Source organism: Penaeus vannamei, chromosome 25 (assembly GCF_042767895.1).
Source record: "Penaeus vannamei isolate JL-2024 chromosome 25, ASM4276789v1, whole genome shotgun sequence".
Lineage (NCBI taxonomy): Eukaryota > Metazoa > Arthropoda > Malacostraca > Decapoda > Penaeidae > Penaeus > Penaeus vannamei.
The window spans coordinates 14,945,946-14,971,339 of NC_091573.1; the positions used below are offsets into that span (position 1 = coordinate 14,945,946).

General features: G+C 36.2%; 2 protein-coding genes and 3 non-coding genes across 32 annotated transcripts in view; 2 read left to right on the plus strand and 3 right to left on the minus strand.

Annotated features, from left to right (window-relative positions):
* Positions 1-1,208, plus strand: part of cora (erythrocyte membrane protein band 4.1 like coracle) — an 84,065-nt gene extending 82,857 nt beyond the window's left edge. For 27 of the 28 annotated variants that reach the window (XM_070139168.1, XM_070139175.1, XM_070139176.1 and 24 more), the window contains 2 exons: positions 70-256; positions 538-1,208. In XM_070139168.1, the coding sequence (XP_069995269.1) occupies positions 70-249 (180 nt within the window). In that variant the 3' untranslated portion in view covers positions 250-256; positions 538-1,208. Of the gene's footprint in view, positions 1-69; positions 257-537 lie in introns of those variants that run through there. The other variant, XR_011399585.1, reaches the window with a different exon arrangement.
* Positions 1,209-4,244: 3,036 nt separating this feature from the next.
* LOC113826563 (uncharacterized) lies at positions 4,245-12,324 on the minus strand. Its single transcript, XM_070139198.1, has 15 exons — positions 12,042-12,324; positions 11,206-11,359; positions 10,983-11,079; positions 10,455-10,560; positions 9,983-10,143; positions 9,628-9,763; positions 9,213-9,351; positions 8,715-8,937; positions 8,199-8,417; positions 7,684-7,830; positions 7,226-7,442; positions 6,693-6,796; positions 6,375-6,536; positions 5,820-5,936; positions 4,245-5,641 (listed from the first exon to the last, which is right to left on the minus strand). The coding sequence occupies exons 1-15, from the start codon at positions 12,226-12,228 to the stop codon at positions 5,237-5,239; spliced, it is 2,574 nt and encodes an 857-aa protein (XP_069995299.1). The 5' UTR covers positions 12,229-12,324; the 3' UTR covers positions 4,245-5,236.
* A 6,890-nt stretch (positions 12,325-19,214) lies between these two features.
* Positions 19,215-19,287, minus strand: TRNAV-CAC (transfer RNA valine (anticodon CAC)). The gene has a single exon. It is a non-coding gene; the product is annotated as a tRNA-Val (tRNA).
* A 501-nt stretch (positions 19,288-19,788) lies between these two features.
* TRNAI-GAU (transfer RNA isoleucine (anticodon GAU)) lies at positions 19,789-19,862 on the plus strand. Its single transcript has one exon. It is a non-coding gene; the product is annotated as a tRNA-Ile (tRNA).
* A 636-nt stretch (positions 19,863-20,498) lies between these two features.
* Positions 20,499-20,572, minus strand: TRNAN-GUU (transfer RNA asparagine (anticodon GUU)). The gene has a single exon. It is a non-coding gene; the product is annotated as a tRNA-Asn (tRNA).
* Between the last annotated feature and the right edge of the window lie 4,822 nt (positions 20,573-25,394).

The following is a 25,394-nucleotide window of genomic DNA, read 5'->3' on the forward strand; positions in this document are numbered from 1 at the left end:
GCTCAATCATAAATAAAAGCCTAAATATATAGAAAAAGAATAGCTAATCTCTAGCCACATTTTCCACAGTACAAAACTGAGAAGGATGGGGTAGTGGAGACCAGAGTGGAGCAGAAGATCACAATCCAGAGCGATGGTGACCCAATTGACCATGACCGCGCTCTGGCTGAGGCCATCCAGGAAGCCACCAGGATGAACCCAGACATGACAGTTGAGAAGATCGAGATCCAGCAGCAGTCCACGGAGTAAAAGTTGAGTAAGTATATGCAAATATGTAGATGTTCTTGCACATGTTTTTTTGTGCTACTTTTTCTAATTTTTGCTGTTGATAATTTCCTCTTCCTTTCTTCTCCTCATCTTCATTCTCTTTTGCTTATCTTTCTTCCTCCTTCCTCCTTTTTGTTGAATTATTAAATAACCTGCCTTCTGATATTACTTCCATTTTTTTTCTCTGCATTTTGAAAGATTTTGATTGTAAATTTCAGAAATATTTATTGGTTTATTGTTCTAATATTCATTGTATTGATTTTCTTTCAGATTCTCCCATTGAGACATCGGAGACCCAGTGTTGAATCCCTTTTACATGGCAGCTTTACCGAGATATCCACCACATCGGCTTTTGAAACATTTTCCCCCCCTTTAAGATTTGAGTCCCGCATGCTAGGCCACTGCTCGGCAGTCCGGGTCGTTATGCTTCTTTGGCAGCAACGTGGGCCTATAAAAATAAAAAATGATGAAAAATATAAGCGATAGGCAGCCCCCTTTCTTAGAGTCTATAGTTTTTCTGACGTTAACATTTAGTTTTGACAAAAATGTGCTTGCAAACTTACCAATGTGTAAGCTGTGTTTAGCAGGGAAGTGAGTAGTAGATCGATACATTGTGGCATATCCCAATGCTTCTAACCCAGTAATTTTGTCAGGTATTTTTGCCTGGCATAAAAGCAAGAAAGATAAAAAAGTAAATAAATAGAGAACACTTGCATTTTTTAACTTTTAATAAGAGAAAAGATTTAAAAAATGCTGTCTTCAGATGATCTTTTAAACTTAGATTTTTATATCTCCCTTGCTCCCCAGTTTTCTTTGGTCTAGAAATTATGATTCATGGATTGTAAGCAAGCAAGCAAACCACAGTAGCAGCAGCCCCTGAATACAGCGAGAAAAAAGGTGTGCAAAGTAGAGTATAGCAAACCTTGATATTCTGGTTAAAGTGAAAAGAAAATGCACCTTCTTTGCAGTTCATCAGATGCGTAGAGACAAAAAAAAAAGAAAGAAATGCAAAGGTAAAGAAAACAAACTTCAAACAAAAGCTTCAGATCTGCTTTTCTTTTTCTCTCAGCTGGCTTGCATACTCTTGTGGTGCAAAGCTGAGAAAGTGTTTATGATTTTGTGTGGTTTGTCTCTACAAGAGGTCTGTGGTGAATGACACTCAGAATAGGGTCTTTCGGAAGTGCCTCGCCTGTTATTATTACCTTTTATTTTTGGGTTAGAGCTAAATGGTATGTACTGAAAAATTTGATATATATATATATATATATATATATATATATATATATATATATATATATATATATAAATTTTTTTCTTTTCTTTTCTTTTCTTTTTCTTTTTCTCTTTTTTTGTATGTAAAATGGTTGTGTGCATAAAAAGTGTCACACAGTGAATCATTCTGTTTCTCAAGACATGAAAAGAAATATAAGTGAATATATATATATATATATATATATATATATATATAAATATATATATATATATATATATATATATATATATATATATAAACATATATATATATATATATATATATAAACATATATATATATATATATATATATATATATATATAAACATATATATATATATATATATATATATATATATATATATATATATATATATATATATATATATATATATATATATATATATATATATATATATATATATATATATATATATATATATATATATATATATATATATATATATATATATATATATATATATATTTATATATATTTTTATATATACATATATATATATATATATATATATATATATATATATATATATATATATATATATATATATATATATATATATATATATATATATAATTCAGATAGGAATGCAATGCAAGATTTTTATTTTTCACTAAAAGTTCTATCTAGTTTAGGTTGGTCTCTCTAAGAGCAAAGTGATTATCATGTCAAGAGCAGCTTCATTGGTAGGGAAAGTCAAGCTTGAGAGGAAGTGTTAATGTCGGTGAAAATTCCAGCTCCAGCAAAAGCAATCAGAGATAGGAGAGGCTTCCCACACCAGAGTACAACATATCTATTAAAAGGACCAGTACAGTGTATTGACGATGATGGGAACATGCTACTTTGAAGTCGGATTTTAAGTAATTCTAATCATTTTTCTATATTTCTCTGATGATGATTAACAGTATCAAGAACAAAACTGTTCACACATCAGAATAAAGCTTAGTGAGAGACCACTCTTTTATCAAATGTATATTTAATTTTTTTCACCCTCTATTTTTTATGAACTTATTTTGTCACTTTATATGTTTCTTCAAGGAAGAAATGCAGAGGTAGAGAAAAAATATTAATGATAATTATAATGATAAGTTATTAAATTAACTGTAATTTGGGAGTGGATTAATCATTACTTGACATCACCTCATTGCTTAAAATATAAACATCTCCCCCTTTAAATAAAACAAACAAAAACATAAAAAAAATAAAAAGAGAAATTATTATAGAATAAGTCCCCCTAATATTTTGTGAATAAACCATCGCGTTGTGATCGCTAGGCATACGCTTGTCTAAAGAAAAGATGAAACAAAAGTAAATCGTCACTCTCAGGGCTTTGTCCGAGAAAGCGCCAGCCCTCAGAGAGGCGGGCGAGAGGTGGGTGCCTTTGTTCAGTTTTCAATGAAGGGGGGAGGGAAATGGGAGGGGAGGGTGTGAGGGAGAAGAAGGGCCGTCGCCGTCGTTCGTCAAGTGCCTGCCACCATTCCACACGGCTGACACAGTCCCTGCTTCTTAATTAACAGAAATGCTGGCAGACAAAGAAATGATCCTGTCAAGACGTTGTCTTGAGTTATCATTTCGTTTGGAACTCTTCTCATTCCCCTTCCCCCTCTCTTGGATTGCATTAGCTTACTATTATTGTTTTGTATATTTTTTTCTTTTTTATTATTCCATTCTATATTTTAATATTTTGTTCTTGTACTAATATGTTCAGAGAAGTTGGTTGGTTGAACAGCTTTATTCCTAATGGTCAAGATGTATATTATGCAATGAAAACATAGTGTTAGTGCTTGAGGATTGCGATGTGCCCATTTTTCCACCGGAATTCCACGTGGGGACGTATTTTACATTGAGCCTATATTAGGCTTCCTGTTGTGCTATGTTGAATTCCGGCTGACTAATACTGGGACCCAGAGGCTCAAATTGGTATCTTCCTCTGAATCCCTTGGAGCTTTCCAATTTAATTGCATTTCTTTGACAATGCTGGTGGAAGTTGGTCGTCATTGCGATTTTTCGAGCCAAACATAGTGTGACGTGGGTTGTGTATGGTGCTGCTCTCCCTCTCTCACTTATTCTGTGGTGGACTCGGTGTACAGTGTATGAGTCGTAGTTGTGATACTCCTTCAACCTATAATGTCTCCTTCTTGAGTATGTAGTTATTACAGAATAAATCTAAGAGAGACCTCCCCTAAGGAAAAATGTACAGAATGCCTTTTTTCTCTCTTATATCCTTCAGCTTTCATCCTCTATTCTAATTAATGCTCATCTCCAATGCATCACCGTGAAGGTAACCTATCCTCCCGACCCAGAGTGAAAGATTGAGGCAGACAAGCACCTTTTCACAGTCCACGAAATACAGAAATTAGACTTGAATTCCTTATCAGAGTTGGGCCAGTGTCATAACACATAGCAGCTATAACAGCTAGTTCATTAAGCTTATGTCTATAACTATAAACTGTTCTAGACAAACTGAACAACTGAATGAATTCGCAGCAACTTCAAAGAAAAAGAAAAAATCCCTTAAGTGCATCTTACCACTCGGCGCTGATAAGGAATCGCAAGCATTGTGTAGAATCAAAGGTTATTTTCCACTTATATGTAGTTTAGATCTGAAAATAAGGCAGCAGAGTGAAGCCATACGCTCGTAAGCTTCCGACTCATCTATTACGCGCAGCGAACGTAGATTCTAATTAGCTTTAGCAAATGCCAGATGCAGAGTTGCGTATCTTCTCTTCTGTTTTTAAAGTTATAATTTTTTGTTAACCTTTTCTAATTTTATTCATTCCGATTGTGCACTTAGAGTGTGCGGTTATATTGAATCTCTTGAATATATGCACCTTTTCTTTTTTTCTCATTTCACTTTGCTGTACTTATTTTCACATAAGTATCATCACTGCTCTGTGAAACGACCATGTAAACAAAACACATTAATATGTGAATGCAGCTTTCAAAATATGTATTGTTGTAACCATTATTTTTTCTTCTTTTTATTTTCAAGAAAATAAATGTTAGGTAAGTTTCACTGCTGTTTATTTAATCCATAATGTGTAAAACACTAAATCATATGGTAATTTGTAGTACACTACAAGTATGTAATATTTATCACTAGCTAAGAAATACCTTTATTCATCTGAATGGAAAAAGTAAAAAGAAACGAGAAGAAAATTTGGGCAAATTTTCTAAGCCAGAGTGGCTTTACTAACATTGAGTCTGCACACTAATACTCCATATATGATGTGGGCTCTTTTCACAATGCTGATGGTAGTGAAATTACCCATCATGGTTCCATCTCACGAAACAAATGTCACAGAACTATTATTAATAGGTAGACAAACTAAAATCTAATAAGTACTATGGTAATTTACTACACGAAAACATTAAAACCTTTCACTTGACACTGGATACTTGTATTGTAAATTCAGTAGCAGCTGATATATTGACAAAAATGAAAGGATGGATAAATATCTTTTATTGATATACCGTAGCTTTCAGATTTAAATAACTTGATGAAAACTACATATTTAGTTTGGTGGAAGTATTGTGAAACTCGGCTGTGTTATTCCACAGATATGCCACAGCAGTTTTAAGATTCCATGATACTTGGAAGTATGACTGCTCAAAAAAATAATGGAATACTTACAACCATAATAATTTGTTAACTTTCTTTTGCATTAAAAGAAAGCTATTCCCCTGATCACTCACACTTACTTGGTGAGAGCAAGAGACCAGTAAATGATATTAAAGATTCCTACAACAAAAGGAATACTAATTTTCCCAAAGGTCAGAATGAAAGATGGAGTGACCCTCACTCTTCGTTTGCACCTAATATGTAGCTTTTTCAAACCATTTCCAGCTCTAACCTGTCCACCAAATCGATCATTAGACCCATCGTTTCCATGCGTCTGATCATCCATAGCGCACATCTCGTCGTCATCTTGTACACAGATGGATGCGGTATGGATAAGAATGACCATGAAGATTATGACTATGCAGAAGAAGAGCCAGATGTCGACCATCTTGAAGTAGGACGTCTTGGGTAAAGTTTCTGAAGTCTGTGTAAGGAGAGAGGATAGCACCAAGAGGGACGTGAGGGAGACCATCACGCGGTCCTGTTGAAGAAAATTATATTGAAATAAGAAGTGAATGGAATTGAAACTAAAACGGTCGCGCATGATGAGACAAAAGGGGAATTGATTTTGAGAACACACTTGTATTTATTTTTATTGCAGCTTTTGATCTATGTTTATATGCAAGGAAACATGTTACTTTTGTTTACATTGAACTTACATTGAAATCGTGGACCTTGAAGTAGAAGGTAATATATGCTATGACGATCATTATTGAAGTTGGCAAATAAGTCGTAACCAAGTGATATCCACTCTGCCTGATTAGCACCATGTCAAGCTGTAGAGGCAATAGGAAATGAACAGACATGGAATACCAAGCGGAAACAGAAATTTCACTATTATGAGGTCATTTTAACTACCAAGGTTAGTTCATTACATTTTACCGATAGTGTGAAGAAAGACACTTAGAAATACTTTACGTCCTTGTTCTTAGGGACAATCGAACCACTCTACATTTCAAAGCGATATAGCAAATTCATTACTAGTCGTAGAGAAGTCTATTTGATATTTAAAAAATATAATACTAAATGATCAAGCGAGATACATGTTCTAAAATCGTAGGGGAATATATTTTTAGTCCATTGGTGTATAGTTTGTCTTGGATCATTTACTGACGCGCAAATATGTAATCACTAAAGATATTTAGCAATGAAGAAAAAAACGAAAATGTTTCCTTAAAAAAATAGGAATGTAAAAACTAATAACTTCACCTCACCTTCAAACTGCTGTAGCTCGAGTTATCGTTCACATCAACCATCGTAACATCGCCGACCACATATTCAACCAGCTGCCTTCTGCCAAGAAACGTGACGTAGTCTGCCACAAGTTTTACGTACATTTTCGTGGCAGATTGAGTTTGGAAGCTCATTGTGCAGATCTGTTTTTGAAACATAAAAAGGGAGTGCAAATATTTAAAGGATAGACATTTTAATGCCTCACCATGAATATTTGTTGAGTATCATCCTCATCACCAACACCATCATCATTATCATAATTATCATCATCATCATTATTTCTCTATTACAAATATTACCTGAGTGTCGAATGGATACATCTGAAGTTCGAATGTGCAGCCATATAAGACGTGATACTTTCTCTCGAGCAAGAGCTGGGCAGTGCGTCCGTTGTACACTTCAACTGATGGAAAACATGATAGCCATTGTTATTTCGTTAACAGAAAAGAGTCCGGATTAATGCGATGAAGGCAAGGAAGAACTGAAAAAATTATGATTTTTTTCTTTATAGTGACAGTCGACTATTCGGTTAAAAAAATCGAATACATTAATGAAAATTTTAGTAACATGTAAATACCATTAATGTCATATGCTATGATGTAAATAACACTGACATTAGAAATACACGCAACGGAGAAATTACACAGCTATGAGTGAATAAAGGACATACAACGCTTAGTGAAAAACACATGAGACTTGAATAAACAACCTAGAATTAAAATAAATGAATAAATTATAATCATCATCATCTAATCTCCCCCCCCCCCCCAGTCGCAGAGTCTTCACCGTCCAATCAATAAGCATAACACCAATGTAAACAATTAACACATACTCTCATGTACAAATGTCATATCCGCTGGTATTGGCTGCCCCCTTTTCAGAACGTACACTTTGGTCTCTTCGTCGAGCAAGCTTCGTCTGTTGCCTCGAGCGCTTTTGAAACTTAGTGTGGGAACCCAAATAGATTTCTTTTCCATTTGTGTTAGAGCATTTAGATCTGTTTCGTCTTTGAGGTTCTCGAAGAAGAGGCGCGCGTCGTACCACCTCATCTAGAAGAGAGAGGAAACCTTGTATATTCTATATCAGACTAAAATAAATAGCAACTTTAAAAGGTCTACTAGTTATTTTGGGTATTTGAATAGTTGTTTAAGATTTACCTGTTAAAATAATGCAAATCGGCAACTGTAAGCACGAGCTTTTTGACGCAAATTAAGCATTTAGACCTATATCTATCGAACAAGTAGTGCTCAGTACAGTCATTACAATACACATTTTCAACGTTATCTATACCTGCAAAATAAAATCAGCCGTGAATTCCATATTGACAGTGTTGATAGACGTCAAGGTAACGACGTAAACTCGAACCAGGACGTTTAAGGCCGTTGCATTGTCAATGGATGGAGGTGGAATCTCTGGTCGGTAGCCGTCCGTAATTTGCTGTGAAGAACGAAACACAAAGCTTCATTTGGTTTGTAAACTTTGCGTTGAGAAAAAATAAAATAAAATAAAATAGAAGAAAATGCTTTTGGTGGAAACATACGGATATCAAGGGCTGAATTGTTCAATTTCCTTTCCTTACACAAAAGCATAGGATAGCCAACGATCCGACATTGTTAAAATACATACACATGAAGCACAATCACTTACTTCCAACACAAAAATGATATTACGAAAGCTGAACTCTACTTGCTTTAAGAAGTCCCTAAAATTTTGACCACTCTCTGTAAAACATAATAAATTAAAATGAATAAATCCCAATGACAACGAAAGTCATAATAAACAGTGACAGTGACGATCCTTCTCACCAACACACTGCAATCCTCTTCATCGGAATAATCTTTGCAGTTTGTGCGCCTGTCACACCGCTCATTAAAAGCCACACACGAACCGTCTCCGCACGTGAAGTAACCGGAGCTACAGGCCGACAAGGTCAGCCTCAGAGACGACGGACGACCAGAGCAGAGAGCCGAACTGAAGGACCAGGTGTGTGTCCCTATTGGCAGTGGTGTTCCTCCGCCTCTTTTCTGGTGGGGTCAGTAGGGCACGTAGTTTTAGAAGTTGTGATTTTGTATTATATTCAACCCTGGTATATGTAAGATTAATAGCGGTGTAAGTGTAGGTATTAAAGTATATGTCTGAATCTCTGTGATGAGTAGCGCACCTGTTCTGTTAGGCAGATAAAGTTTTTTTTTTCCTTTTCTTTTTTTTAGACGACACTACAACTAAATTGATATCTGTTTATGAATCGTAAATGGAATGTAGAAAAATTCCCTTTTCGCTCTCGTGCCCTTAAGCTTTTGAATACCTTTAGCATGACCAACCTTCATGACGCCGTAAGATTGGTTGTTCCACAGGGACTGCATCACGTACGTCTGGTTTTCGGGGCTCCAGAATATGTGGGATCTACGGGAACCAGTGAAGTGTGGGTATCCATTTTTGTCCCCTGCTAAGACATAGTGCAAATCGAGAACCGAGTTTTTACATAACCCTAAAACTTTCACCTCCGTGAGCTTCGTGAACTGGCAAGACCAGCACAGGGTTCGGCTGTTGGAAAAGGAGAATGATTAACAACAGTGTCCCAAAGAAAATGACACTGGTGGACCGATAATTGCATGAAGGTTATAAGTACGTGGGAGAAAGCGAGATTTTAAAAGCAACAAAGATTTCTAGTCGTATACCCACCTCTTAGAATGGGAACTTATTCCAAAGAGACATGGCACCACGATACCTTCAGAAGTTAAAAATCATTTCCCTAAAAATACACGCACACAAAATAAACATCAAAAGAAAGAAAAAAAGAAACCCCAATGTTTTCCTACAAGCATGTGACATCGACCCATCGTCCAGGAGAGTAAAACATGGAGACGCAGTTCTCTTCACGATATCCATTAGGCTCGTAGGTGTTCCAACTCCCTTGGTAACCTATCTTCTGGCCGGTACCACTGTCTTCCCAAACACCTGTAAATATTTCAATTGGCATTATAATAGATTTGGAATTTATATATGATTCTCGTGACTGTGAAAAATTAAGCGCTAGTGGATTAGATGCTATTCATATAAAATGTCTTATTAGCCTTATGCTTTATTTGTGTAGGCCTCTGAAAAGGTTGAAGAAATTTAAGAAATTTCGTCGTCAGTACGTAAGTCATTCACTATCCCTCAAACAAAAACTTCCAGTATTTTCTCAATCGTCTCTTCATATTTCAACCCCATTTCAATCTTTGGATTACTAACCTTCCTCTCTGACATCGGAGTAACCGACCCACAGATAGATGTGGCCTAAGTTGTTTTTGCAGAGTGGGTAATACGACATTGTGTGATTGTGTAATAGTTCGTTTTCTCTCTCCGATGTTGGAGCTGACATTTTTCCCTGGGGAAAGAATATTCATCATAATACGATCATACATTATATTCTCGTATCTTGATAAAATAATAATAAGTGATAATTTTCACGTTATCATGTAGTGGTATTACTGCTTTGCGTTTTCTTTTCAATCTAAACAAAACAAAACCATAACAACACAAAACGACATGAAAATAGGACAAGAGCTGTACAAGCTGTAAATGGAAGGAGAAGCAATCACCGAACCTTCAGGAGGCTACAGAGATGAGCAGCTTCGGCAAAGGGCTTCGGGTCGGCCATCATGATGTGGGTTATTGGCGTTTGAGTGACCATGTCGCGCGGCAGGTCCCGGATGTCGGCTTCCCCGCGCAGCTCCCACGACGAGGTTAGCCAGTTGATTACATTGCCTGCGGGGTATTCTGTTCGGTTATTGATTTGCTTGTTTGTGTGTGTGTGTGTGTGTGTGTGTGTGAGAGAGAGAGAGAGAGAGAGAGAGAGAGAGAGAGAGAGAGAGAGAGAGAGAGAGAGAGAGAGAGAGAGAGAGAGAGAGAGAGAGAGAGAGAGTAAGAGAAAGAGAGAGAGAGGCAAAAGTGTGTGAAGTCCAAGTCTTCAAACTGAAGAACTCCATCCCATAACCAGAAATTAAGAGCATTAATGAATCATGAATTCATTGCAGAAGAAAAGTCAAGTTAAAGTCACCTTCTAACGAGAGACTGACCATGTAAGTTGGACTGGAAATTAGCAATATCATTTATTGTGACGTCGTCCAGTGCATAATCCCAAATGTGCAATTCTGTTATCTCTCCTGATAAAGACTGGTCCTCCTGAAAAGAAAAGAAAAAGTGTATATACCGTTTATATCATAATGACAATGACGGTGGTGTTGATGAGGATTAGAATGATTATAATTACGGTGGTGATAAAGTATGCCAAAAAAATCAACAACAAGGATGAGGGTAACGACGATAATACCAAGAAATATTAACAATAACAATAGTAAGAAAATCACCAAAAAGACAATACAAACCGAGATAAATACAACTCAAAGAGCTACAGATATTAGACATTCACTTGGCAGGCAACCAAAGAAAAAAATCATCCACAACAATATCCAACAAACGAACCAGATCATACCAATAACACGTTAACAATGTAACAAGGTATGAATGAGACTGGATATCCCCTTTCTACATTTGTCAACATGGATACGGTTCAAAACGTAAACAAACAGGATTTCCAACTGCACCTGAAAGCCTCCTCCGAGCACGTCCTGGTCTTGCCCCAAAATGAGGACTCCATCGCCTTCTATACTCTTGTTGATCAGCCTTATATCGCCTTGATCCCTGGCAGAAATGCGTGAATGTCAACCACAGTGGTTTAAGACACCAATAATCCAGGGAAATCAAACAAATAAATCAAATTACACAATATAAAACCTAATAAAATACAAAGAAAGAAAAAAATCTTACCTGATGGTGATTTCGCCCTGAATGGCCATGGCCCAGTCTCCCGAAGAGAGATTGGCCGCGAGGCAGTAATGGCACCAGTGCCACAGGGGGATGTTCTGCCCCGAAGTGTTCAGGGCTCCGACTAACTGCATTCGGAAGCCTCGGGTGGTGTGGTCTGGTCAGAGAATTCTTTTCATTGTTTCTGTGTTTGCTCTATTATTGTTGCCGTTATTATTTTTTATCTATCTATACACACACACACACACACACACACACACACACACACACACACACACACACACATATATATACACACACACACACACACACACACACACACACACACACACACACACACACACACACACACAGACATATATATATATATATATATATATATATATATATATATATATATATATATATATATATATATATAACGAAAATGCGTTCGGTATACTTGAGCATTTCATTCTTCTCTTTATATTTACATGATGGTCGTTGTTCTTATTTTGCTGCCATTATCATAACCTGTGTTATTAATAATGTTTACGATATTGATTTCTTTTAGTTCCCAATATCATTCTCATCTTCCTTACCACTGTCAGCATTTTAATCATTGTCTTGCTTTCGTTGTTACAACTATCATCATAACAATATCTATATTTATTTACATAAATGAAAGTGCAGAAGTAGTAGCTAGCCTCAACTCCCAAGAAATAAGCATATTGGAGAACACACACACACACACCTACACAAGTATGTGTATGTACATGCAAAATCTAACCTAATCATCGCAAAATCTAACTTAATCTGATGACATTATTAAGTATGTGTATGTATATACAAAATCTCACCTAATCTGATGACATTATTATCTTCGTCACTGATAGCGTACGACAAAACCACAGATTCTCTCCGGAAGTAGAAGAGGCGGAGTCTGTAGCAAATAGTGAAGGCGTTGAGAGACGTCAAGTTCTGATTCAAAATGGCGGCGGAAGAGGCGCTCGGAGACCCCGTTGGCTGGAACCTGAAGACTCTCATGCTGATGCCTGTTGTGGTTGTTAGTGGGGTGACCGTGAAAGGTGGAATGGAAGGTGGAGGAAGAGGGACGAAAGGGTGTATGGGAGGGAGAAGGAGGGAAGGAGAAGTTGAGCAGAGGAAAAATGGGGAAAGAAAGGTACAAGGTTAGGAAAGGAAAGGGTAAAAAATAAAGAGAAGTGAAAAGGGTGAAAGACATAAAAAGGGGAAGGAAGAAAGAGGAATACATAGAAGAGAAGGATAACGAAAAAGAGGAAAGAAAGAGGGCACAAAAGGTAAAATAGAATAAAATGAAGGGAAGGTACGAAATGTTTGATAGAAGAGGAAGGAAACGGACGAAGGAAAAGTATCTATCTATAAATATATATATATATATATACATATATATATATATATATATATATATATATATATATATATATATATATATATATATATATATATATATATATATATATATATATATATATATATATATATATATATATATGGAGTAGAGTAAGGAACTTATGATGTGAATTTTCTAAATGCATGTCACATCGCGAATTTATATTTATGGAAATACAGTTTCTTCCTATACTTAGTCTAAAGAGCCTGGTTAATACCAATATATTTCCCACGTCAACAGTTAATCATCAAAAACTCAAACTCAAAAAAGAAAAAGAGATCGTAGCTCAGTGTTGCGGTACTAAAAAAAGAAATAGAAAAAAAAAACACGTGCAAAGCCTAAGACACATTCGGCTAGAAAAACATGATTTTCTTCATCTGAGTTCCTAACTTTCACATGTGAATGTTCCTGTCATATCAATAGTTAAAAATAAAAAATCAACTGTCTCTGATAAAGCAAGAAAACGAAACAGCTTTTCCCGGTTCTTGAAAAAGTAAAAAATAATTTGCAATTCGATAACATAGGTGTGTGAGTGTGCCAAAGTGGCAGTCTGACACTTTTGTAAATAATTTACTACCTGTTCCGGAATATAGTAGAACGATTAGGATCGCCGTCACTGTAAAGCGAGTCACTCCACCGTCTTTTGCCATTTTTCACCAATATTTATTGTTTGCAGTATTGGAAAACTGTGGAGTACGATGGATTAGTTTCACAAAATTGCTGCTGGAACATAACCACGAAATACGAGATAAATGCTTTGGAAAAATAGTTACTGATGATGTTGCTAGGATCATTATAGCCGAAGCAATATTTACTACATCGATGAGTACGACAAAGTGGAGCAATATAAAAGGGTTGTGAGGCGTGTCTGGGAGATCTAAAGGAAAACTTTTCTAAGGGTTCGTTCGTTTTAATGCATTAGTATTCTGCTATTCAAAATATGCTCGCGTATTTCATTACCAAAAGAAAGAAAAGAAAACAATGCAACTCACAATATTTTAAAGTGAGCAATACCATAAAACGCAATAATAAGGGGACAAAGTTAACACAATCCCAAAACTCCTCTATAAACCACTATCAGAGTAAGACATCTACAACTTGCACTTGACTCTTCGAATACGTCACTGCGTTCTCTGGATAAAGTTTGTCGTATGAGAGACGAGGTTCAGAAGGGGAGGCGGCTGTAACACCCATGGATTCCAGGCCGTTGATTGGTTCTTGAAAGCCACTCTTGTCGACTATTGGCTGAGGGGGAGTGTGTGTTAACGAAGGAGAGAAGGCGGGGGTTTTGGTATTGCTGTATAGATTGGATGGATCTTGTGTTTACAAACGAGCTTGTTATTCTATTTTGTGTCTCAATTCCTCTTTCACATTGTTTCCCTCCTTTTATCGTATTTTTTTTTCTTTATTGCCAAATCTATGTTTTTAAAATCATCAACTTGTTGTACAAGCGTCGTTTCTTGTTTTTTTCCCTTTTTTTTATTCATTGTCTGTCTATCATACTCTAGTTACATTTATTTTTACTAGTTTCTTTTGTCTTATTTTTGCCTTTGTCTTAGCCTTTGTTTCGTGAAAGTTCTCTATATTAATCTCTTCTTGGTTTTTACTCCCGCCTTTTTTTCTAAATTCCCTTCTTAAATTTTTCCTTTTTTTCCCTTATATATCGTGTTCCCTTTTCCATCTAGATTTCTGTTTTTTCTCAATTTTTAGCTATCATTCCTTTGGTTCCATCCTCTTTGCCTCTTTCCATGTTCTGCCTCTTAGCCCTCACTGCATATGTCCTTTCTCATCTTGCGTTATCCTATATTCATCCTTCCTCCCATGTGTATCTCCTCCCATTCTTTTCTTGTATTCCTCTCTTTCCTTTCCTCCTCGCACATCTTATCTTCTCTCCTTCCTCGCTTTTCCTCTTCTTATATCTCTTCTTTCAACCTTCTTATTCCTTTCTTCCTTACTGATCGAAGCTATAATCACCTGACACTTGAAGACAAAAGGCGAAGTAGCAATGCGTCATTATTTTGTCCCTTAATGACAGATGACCGAGTTTGGGTCTTGCTGACGCGCAAAGGTCCAATTCCCCCCCCCCCCACCCTCTCTCTCTCTCTCTCTCTCTCTCTCTCTCTCTCTCTCTCTCTCTATCTCTCTCTCTCTCTCTCTCTCTCTCTCTCTCTCTTTTATTTCATTAGCTGTCCGTCTCACATAACCATTTCCACTAATCTATTTTTTCCTTTCTCCGTTTGTCTCTTACTAGATAGATGCAAATGACCCTTTTCCTTTTTATCGTCTCTGCCCTGTCCTTTCTGAATTTTCAGTCAAAGGCAAACAAATAAGTAGAGAGACCTAAATATAGACAAATCGACAGGTAGATATTGAGATCCCTCCCTCTTATCAACCCCTTGGCATTCTGCTCCAAACAAATGAAGGTGTGGGTGGTTAACGCGGGACAGTGTTAATCACCACACACGTAACTTATCGAACCATGTATAGCCATCTGCTAATAGGAGAAGGAGGGGGAGGAGAGGGGGTGAGAGGAAGGGGGAGGGGAATGGGAGAGGGGTGTAAAGGGAGACAGAGGAAAGGAGGAAGAGGCGGAGGAAGTAGAAAGAGCGATGAAAAGGGCGGAGACAAAGGGAGGAGAATTCAGAGGGCGAGAAGAGAAAGGTAAGGACAAAAGGAGGAAAAATATCAATAGATTGGATATAAATGACAAATAAGTCTTACTGTCTTGTATGCAATGCCAATATAACAATTCAAAAATATATATCCCCCCTCCAAAATCTAAGTAATAAGAAATGTAAGTCATCAGTCAATAAGAATAAAATAAGATAAGCAGAAACGAAATAATCGGCCAACTTTTCTCACCTCTTCCGCTTCCCGCTACGCTATTGACAAGGTAACAACCCCTACAATGGATGTCGATTCATTACAGGGAATATAATTGGATCGATATATTATCCGCCTGGGATCTTTCTGATGATTTATCTTGGCCTTCCCATTTTTGTTTATTCTCAACAGTCTGACTACAATACACTGGCGTGCCATAATGCTTTTTTTCTAGTTAGTTACGTATAACCATTTCCCGAAGCATTGGCCTGAAGTTCAAATATTTTGTTTGCAGTCGGTTAGGTAATCAATTTGCTTTCACAATGCGACTGCGTACCCGAAAGCTTAACTAAGGAATTCTACAAAATATCATATATCCCCGATTCATGGTAATATATCCTTCAAATACTTCTCAATTAATTTAGTTCATCACCTTCCAATTCTGAGAAAGGTGATAGGTCTTTAGAATTGTTCCGATGTCCAAGGGTTAATAGAAATGCCTTTTAAAAGTATTTATGTAGAGTATGTTTGGTTATAAAAGTACTAATGTAGAGCATGTTTGGTTATAAAGGTATTTATGTAGAGTATGTTTGGTTATGAAAGTATTTATGTAGAGTATGTTTGGTTATAAAAGTATTTATGTAGAGTATGTTTGGTTGTGAAAGTATTTATTTAGAGTATGCTTGGTTATAAAATTAACAATCAGTACATTTAAAGTTGTTTTCTGTAGGCAGTAATGACAGTATACGGGGCACATGTCAGATTGTTGTTTCTTAAAAAAGATAATTGATAAATAATGTCATTTAATGAATATTAGGGAATACAAAACACCTCCAACAAAATATAATTTTCAGGCGTTAGGTTGATACTGCACTAACAGCTGAAAAAGTGATAATTCTATTTATACCTGGATGCTTAACTATCTCACGAGATGTAAACAAAATCAGAATGAGTAACTAATTATGATTTCATGGGATTATGAAAAAAATCAAGGTAAAATCCTTATGAGTTTTTTCTTTGTTTCTTTCTTATCTTCTTTTCCTTTGAGTAGTCATAAAGTTTATATATATATATATATATATATATATATATATATATATATATATATATATATATATATATATATATATATATATATATATATATATATATATATATATATATATATATATATATGAAAAGTGACTTTCTCTTGCTGGATAATGACGTGGCATTTCGTCGTTTGTCAGTGAACATCACAAGCATACATAGTGGCACGAAGCAGGTAACGAATTTAACTCAAGTTTCATGAAAATCATTCCATTAAAAAACCTTGCCTCCTTTTCCTCCTCTCCTTCCTCTGCCTCCTATTCCTGTCATTAATCTCTTACTCTTATCTTCATATCTTTCTTCACTTACTGTCCCCCTTCCTTCCTCCATCTCCTATCCCTATCCATTTCCTTTCCCTACTTTCTCCTCTCACATTTTTTTTTTTTTTTTTTTTTTTTTTTTTTGTCTTTTTACGTTCGGTTACTCCCCATTCACCCCTCCCCCATTTAACCTACCGTCCTTACCTCTACCTTGGTCCAAGATCTTGAAGCTATCAGGATTGCATGCAGTGGGTGGCTGGAACACTTTATCATATCCCTGAAGGAGATGAAGGTCCATGGCTTTGATGTCTTGATGACAGGAAACTTCCCTGGATCGTTAGAGAACAATATATTACAATCAATAACCTAATGAAAGCAGACCAGCAGTTCTTTGAAGCAATTCGCGATTAGCCACCTTTTAATACAAGACGTTGTAGACTTTCCAGAGTAAAAGGGGCACCAGGGTCTTGTCACCCACACAGGGAACCTGTTACATCACGAAAAAGAGAGTTCATCTTTCGCTACTGTTGTGGAAACTTTTTGATTGACAAAGCCCACTTAGAGTACGGATCATTCAGTTGAAGTCGAAGATACAGATCAAACTTCTATCATTTGTTATATATTCAATACCGTTTTTCGATTATCTTTCGAGACTGGGCATTAGTAGAGATCAGGCGCTGTATTGAAGGGGTGGGGGTGGGGGGGTGGGGGTCGTTGCCTCACATGTCTATTCGTGAGAAGTAGACTGTTTACATTTTCGGGAGTAATATGAGAGAGACGTCCCCTGTAAAATGAATTCATAATACGAAAGCAATCGAGACGAGTAATCAAAGCATTGCATATGCGTCATATCCTGTATGTGATTTAACTAAATCATTTAATGTGTAAATGATAAAAACAGCATCAATAATCAAGGAACGCAATTCTATTATTTCTGAGTGGAACGTGTATGATACCCGAAACCCGAAAAAAGGACTTGTGTACATACATCAACAAAGTTATTACGTTTTGCAGTTAATACTTTACCGAATAAAGAAGTCATCAATAGAGAAATGCATGTATTTAAACTGTTGGTATGCCTGTAGTACAAAGATTAGTTGCTATGCATACGTTCAGCGGGCAGCGTAAACAGAGGAGAATGATCGTGGTCAAGAGGCAGCATGCATGACTAAGACTTATATGTCTTTTGATGGGAAACCAGGACTCCGCTCAAAAAGTAACTCGCACACCAGTGTTGTGAAGCAGTGCTATTACGCCGAAAAATTATCATTACCTGTGAAATTACTAATAGTATGAGGTTTAATTACTTCATTTAGTAACAGAAATCTGATAATTGGATATCATACTTCGAATTTGTTGTAAGTGCGGAATATGTAGTATCAACTTTCATTTAGAAGAACTGAAGACTTGAGTTGGGCAGCAGACATTCATTTTGTCAATTATCCTATGCAGATACATATATTGACATGATACATATGCTGTAATTTAAATTTATTTAATTTATGATTATTAAAGAAAGAACTTATGTAAGATATATGAGATTTAATTCCCTTTTATGGAGTGATTTTTTTTCTTTATTCTAAAAGTATCTTTTTTTTTCTTTACTTAATTGTGATTTGTAGAAAATAACTACATGTGCTTATTTGTGAAAATTGTCCTTGACTGGAAATTATATATAAACAAATAAGCAAATGCAACCTCCAAGGGTCTATTTCTCAATATCCTACTACATGGTTCATTGGACGCAGCCGTGGTATTACTCCTTGTTGAACTTCTAACATACCTAATGATGTTCTGGGTCTTATAACTTCAAGTCTAAAACCGTCAACGGTTAAGTATAGCAGGTGAATCTTCAACATCGTCGGCAGTAGAAGACAACGAAGAGCTAAATATTCCTACACAAAGCATGCCTTAAGTAAAAAAGGAAAAAAATCTTTACATTGTGCGCATTTGAATGGGAAATATATCTGCGAAACAGAAATAATAAGTAAAAGAGTAAAAATATTTCCGTTAGCAGAGCGTAGTTTCGATCTACGGACCTCTGGGTTATGGGCCCAGCACGCTTCCACTGCGCCACTCTGCTGGTGGAGAAGAGGGATGTTCTACAGTTTATTATTGATCCCATTTGTAAGAACCTCGCTAAAATAAAATAAAAATATTTCCGTTAGCAGAGCGTAGTTTCGATCTACGGACCTCTGGGTTATGGGCCCAGCACGCTTCCACTGCGCCACTCTGCTGGTGAAGAGATTGTTACTCTTACAGTAAGTTATTGATCCCGTATCTAAAAACCGTGCTAAAATATCGCTGTTCAAGATCGGCGAAGAAAAATCCTAACGCGAAAACTATACTTAATAAGTGTAGGAATGCGTCTAATTAACATAACTAACAGAACAGTAAAAGCAGGGCAGATAAATCCCAAAATGAAAATATGTTTCCGCCCGGGATCGAACCGGGGACCTTGCGCGTGTGAAGCGCACGTGATAACCACTACACTACGGAAACATCTGAGAGTTGTGGGATTTTTACGTTATAAAAATCTTTACTTAATCTATTGTATGTTTAAATGTTTTTATATTCACTTTATTTCACCTGTACTTTAATTTATTTATTTACACAGATCTTTCTCTTTTTGTCAATAAACTTTTTCTCTTTACACAAACTTTGCTGTATCATCTGTCTTGTCTACTACTTACTGTCTTTGTCATTTACTTATGTTTTATTTATTTATCTATTTGTTTATATTTAATCATATTTTCTTATAATCATGATCATATTGTTACTTTGGACACCACATTTTCCGTACATCTTTTCCACTCTCCTTTCTGTAACTATACTTTCTATACATCTTTTAATTCATTACATTTTACATACACATTTTTTGCTAATCAAATCCTTGGCAATCCCAGTAACTAGAACAATTGAAAAATAGAAAAAAAAACATATCAAAGTGAGGATATCGACATACACTATATATTCTGAGTTTTTATCGTGCCGCCGCAACTTGGCCCGTTAGCTCAGTTGGTTAAAGCGCCATGCTGATAACGCGGAGGTCGAGGGTTCGACCCCCATGCGGGCCAAAAAATGTTTCTACGATATACATTTATGTATGCGTATATTCTGCATAAGGGTTTATACATATATATGATGTTTTTTTTCTGGCTCACATGGGGAGATCAGTATTCACACACACACACACACACACACACACACACACACACACACACTCTCTCACACACACACTCTCTCTCTCACACACACATACTCTCTCTCTCACTCACTCACTCACACACACGCATACACACACACACTCTCTCTCTCTCTCTCTCTCTCTCACACATACTCTCTTTCTCTCTCTCACACACACACACACACTCTCTCTCTCTCTCTCTCTCTCTCTCTCTCTCTCTCTCTCTCTCTCTCTCTCACACACACACACACACACACACACACACACACACACACACACACACACACACACACACACACACACACACACACACACACACACACACTCACTCACTCACCTCGCCTCCCCTATGCGCAATAGTCAACGCTGTACCTACGACTTAGAAATATTTCATAACTGTTCAGATAAAATTGTATCCTGTTGTATCCAAGTTAGATCTTTCACATCTATGACTCCACTGACTGCGAGTACTGATATGCATTCCACACACAAAAAATATAAATGAACATATATCATGTAAAACAAGCGCCCCCGGGTGGGCTCGAACCACCAACCTTTCGGTTAACAGCCGAACGCGCTAACCGATTGTGCCACGGAGGCATGGAGGAAATGGTCGCCATGTGGTTATATAACCGAGGTTGTATGAATCCTATTTGTAATGTTTATTGGCCCATCGGTTTTACTTAAAATAGAGAATATGCATATTATCTTCCTGTACATTTCTATAGAAAAAGAAAAGTAAGACCATTTTTTTTCTTCAATTCTAATTAACCGCGCTCGACAGCGAACACATCTGATATCGTATAGGAATGTTATCGAGAGACAATCGCAAAGCATGTCTTGATTTTTGGATGCATTTAGGGATTGTAAATAAGTAGTACTCATTTTTACGTAAATTTTGTATTACAGGTATATGCAATTACTAGCTTAGCATCCAGGAGTGTAGTGAAGCCCAGTTTTGTTCTAGGCAGCAATGAAAAAAGTCCCATGTAGGTGTGCATTGGGCATATGGCCAGAATAACAAATGCTTTATTCTAGGTTTTTGCAAGTGAATTATAGTTAAGATTTAATCAGAACCACGTACCACTCAAACAATTGTGCATTTCAGAAATTGATAACTGAAAGCAACAAATTAATAAACAATGACTATAATATATGACATCATTTCTCTGGTAGTTGGAATTGTCTAGCCTCTGACACTTCAGTTAACTTCCTTGGAAAAACATGCCTTAATTATATATATATATATATATATATATATATATATATATATATATATATATATATATATATATATATATATATATATATATATATATATATATATAAGACCAAGAAACTGGGTGGACCCAGTTTCTTGGTCTTGCTGGACTCAGAGACAGGGGTGGCTTCACAATAGCTAATCTTGATATTTCTACTCGAAAGTCCCTCAAAGATAAGCAGAGTAAAGACTACGAGGTCTTCGTTGCTAGTATTGCCATGATATGAGGCTCTTGCCATAACACTATTCGAACGCCTCATGACGCTTATATGCTCCGAGCTTTGAAAACATGAAGTGCCAACCTTTCCGGATCAACTCCTAGCGATCGTTTCGGTTTTATCTATTCCCGAGTAAATATAGGCCATTTTTCCCATTTCCTTTTTGCGATTGCACAATGAAATGGTATTGATTTATATGATGAACAAATACTATGTACTTCCTGCTTGTGACATGATTTTTGTCTCCCCAACAGGGCTTTCTGCTTTTCCGTAGCAGCATTTCTCTAATACTTTAAACATTAGATGATAAAGAAAGCGAATTTAAGTAATGAAATGGAACCATACACTACCATAAACGGATGACTATTTGATTATAGTAAGCAGTGCGTTCGGTCAGATATTAATGACTGTAGGATTTCCCACATTACTTTCTTGTTCATTGCACTGCATAAAACAATGTACATTAGATATGACCATACCAGGATGGTTTCAGGAATTCTTATGTTGATTTAATTTAAAATGTGAAAATATGTTAACATTACTTTAAGTACTTTCATTTGCATCAAGCCATCTGTAGTTATTAAAAATAACAGAAATACAGCATACAGAAAAATTTCCGTCACCATCCGTCGGTCGTACTTTTGTTTCCGTAGAATTCCTGGGGCCGGATTCACTAATATACGATTGTAATGCATTTACCGACGGCCACTTCCCTTTGCGTTTACCAGTGGTGGCAAAGCGGTATTCATGAAGAAATGGTAATTTGGATCAGCAGAGTTACAATCTTAATAGACTCATTCTAATGGTAGCCAACAGAGGGCTCAAGTAAAGCAATTCCAGAACTAGACACAACGAGATTTTAAAAATAATCTTCACAGTTAAAACTCCATTTAAGCACATGTATAAGAATCAATATATTTATTTGATTATATCAATAACGTGGGATGTATATTTACCGTATAGATAGAAACCAATACAAACACAGTTATATTAATATATTATTGTTTACCTCAAGCCTAAAGGACAGTCCAGATAGTTTTTTATTTATTTATTTTTCATTATTGTCGTACAAAGAACTGGACGAAATAAAACTTTTATTCATCGACATCTATCGTCAAAGGAAATATTTCTTGCCCATGCGCTTTGGAATTTATTGTCAATATGCCGACAGACACAGAAATTGCTACACTCGTTTAACGATGGTATTGCTAGTTTATATATCAGCAAAGTAGTTTTTTCTATACCATTTGTAATAATCATGCCAGGGAAAAATTCTCTGATAATTCACTTACCTATCGATCTCTTGCATTCTAGTATAATATAGGCCTATAATTTTACAAGAATTCGTGTGGATTTTATTCTTGCTAGCTTCATGTGAAATTTGCATGTCTTCACAATGTCCGTATTGTGACATCTGTTTGTCATCATATTAGTTACATCAGATATAAGAACAAAACTAATACTTTGCTTAGATATTGATATTTTAGAGTCAACATGTGATGCCATCATCTTCCCAGAAGTTGCATGGGTAATAATGAAGTGGGAGGCGTCCCACCCCCCACTATTACTACTTCTTGGTGTGTGGTAGGTGGTCGAAGCGGTAAGTCAGTAAGTAAGGTGCTGATGTATATTCTAAAGTAAAGTTGTCGCAGTTTTATTGTCTTTATTCCAGGTAACTGGTACAGAGGGCAAGGCAGGGACGCGTCCTGCCAAACCCGTGAGGGCGAGCGGTCTGAGGCTATTGGCACAGGAATTGCCATAAACAAAGTTCGTTTTTAAACAATATACAGTGGAAAGAATATGAAGGAACATAAATTCAGAAACATCGGTTCATATGACCATTTCGTGGAGAGGAAAAAGGGTATGTTTCAAATAAACTGGATATGTTTTTTAAAACCTTACATCTGGTGGTTTGGGGGCAGAATTGTTCAGTGTTCATGAAACATGGAACATTGGAATATAAATGATAAGAGCGGTTACATACATCGTGATTCAGAATAAGCATTTCCTAAGGATAATTTTAAGTATAAACATGACATTTATACATGATGACATAAGAATAAAAACATGGAAAATGTATGAGAGCATTTAGGGTCAGAGTAGCGCGTTCTCCGGTCACCTTGTCAAATGTCATTTCGTTCGGGGCGCAGGGCGCTCTGGAAACTTATGAAATAAACAACACATGGCTTTTGTGGTCTGCGAAGGGCGAGCAGCGAGGGAGCAGGTCACCAGAACTTGCGCTCCGACCGAACCGAACTTGCGCTTTATCATGATACCACCGAGGGTAAATTGTTAGTGAATACCACAGCTGTGTGGATACCATGGTAGTTATAGTTACCAATGATTTTACCATCGCAAATGTGTTAGGGAAACGGTCCCTGCACTCCAAGTACTTCGCTTCTCACCCCCCTTCTTCCCTTCCACACTTCGCATCATCTCCACCCTTGCGTATACCAGCTTTATAATGTTCGTTTTCTTTGATAAAAGAACATACACAAACGAATAACAATAAACTGTTGCGTATATCGATAACAATCCAATAACTACAGTAAATGCTTGACCGCCTTGTATATCCTCGTAGGAAAATTTTACGATAATAAAAGTCCTTTTTTCCGGTGCCAATAAACTGTCTAACTATACTTGAAAGTCGTTTTTTTTTTCATTTGCGACAATTCTCTGGGCCGATCGCGACAGCAACACTGCCGATGCTTCTACGCTGTTGCCACAGGTGCGGCTCCACCCCCATTTCTAGGAATTGTACTCGAGTTGACGAATCTGATTTTGTTTTTGAATTGTATCAATTAACAAATCACTGGTTTACTGATATAACATTAGGAAATAGCAATAAATACAAGTTGTTAGTTATCAACATCTTCAAATTACAAATCAAAAGACGGAAAACTATCGAAATCAGTTGAAAATGCGCGGGCCCTAAGCGCCTCCCATCATACTTCTTCATTCGTCCATCGACACTGGTTTCGAAGGTCACACTTCTTTAAATATTTAAAAAATGACACTATTTATTGATTGATATCAACTACATTCAAAAGGATATATAAGTTTACGTCAGCATATTCAATTATATATACATTGTAAGTAAAATTAGTACGTAAAGCCTAATATAAATTTTCATAATGTTCTTTTGACCATTCGAACACATTCTGTAAATAAAACATGAGATACTTCCCCGTATATTATTCGTCATGGAACATTTTTGGAGGCCTGAATATTGCCCAAGATTAAAGCATAAATGATTTAAGAAAAACAGTAACTAGCCTTACAGGACATATCGCATAAAAATGTACACATACGAAAAATAAATCTGAACCTCGCTCTTCTTAGCCGTAGCCCTATTAATTAATACGAAAGCATATAAACCTTAAACTCTATATTATTATACATGGTAGTAGTATACATTTTAAATATATTTCTGCATATATGTATATATATACATATACATACATAAATGCATATATATGTATATGTATATATATTTTATATATATATATATATATATATATATATATATATATATATATATATATATATATATATATATATATATATATGCATATGTGTATACATATGTTTAAATATATATGTGTGTGTATACTGTATATACAGGTATGTATGTATATATACATTTCTGTATGTATATATAATATATATGCATATATGCACACATATACACGCGCGCGCGCGTAAACTTTCAAACTAGTACTTAGTGCAATAATATCCTCATTAACATCATCAAAGTTACTAATATTGCACCATACAGAGCAGCATCAACTTTGAGCTTCCCATTTTCTTCCAGTTTTAGAACGGGCAGAGGTGCTCCGCGCGCTCATCAGCCAGGTGCAGTTGCTTATATATGACTCCGCCCCCATAAATAGGGGCGGAGTCATGGGAATCTGTAGTACTACACCTCTTGGCACCGGAAAAA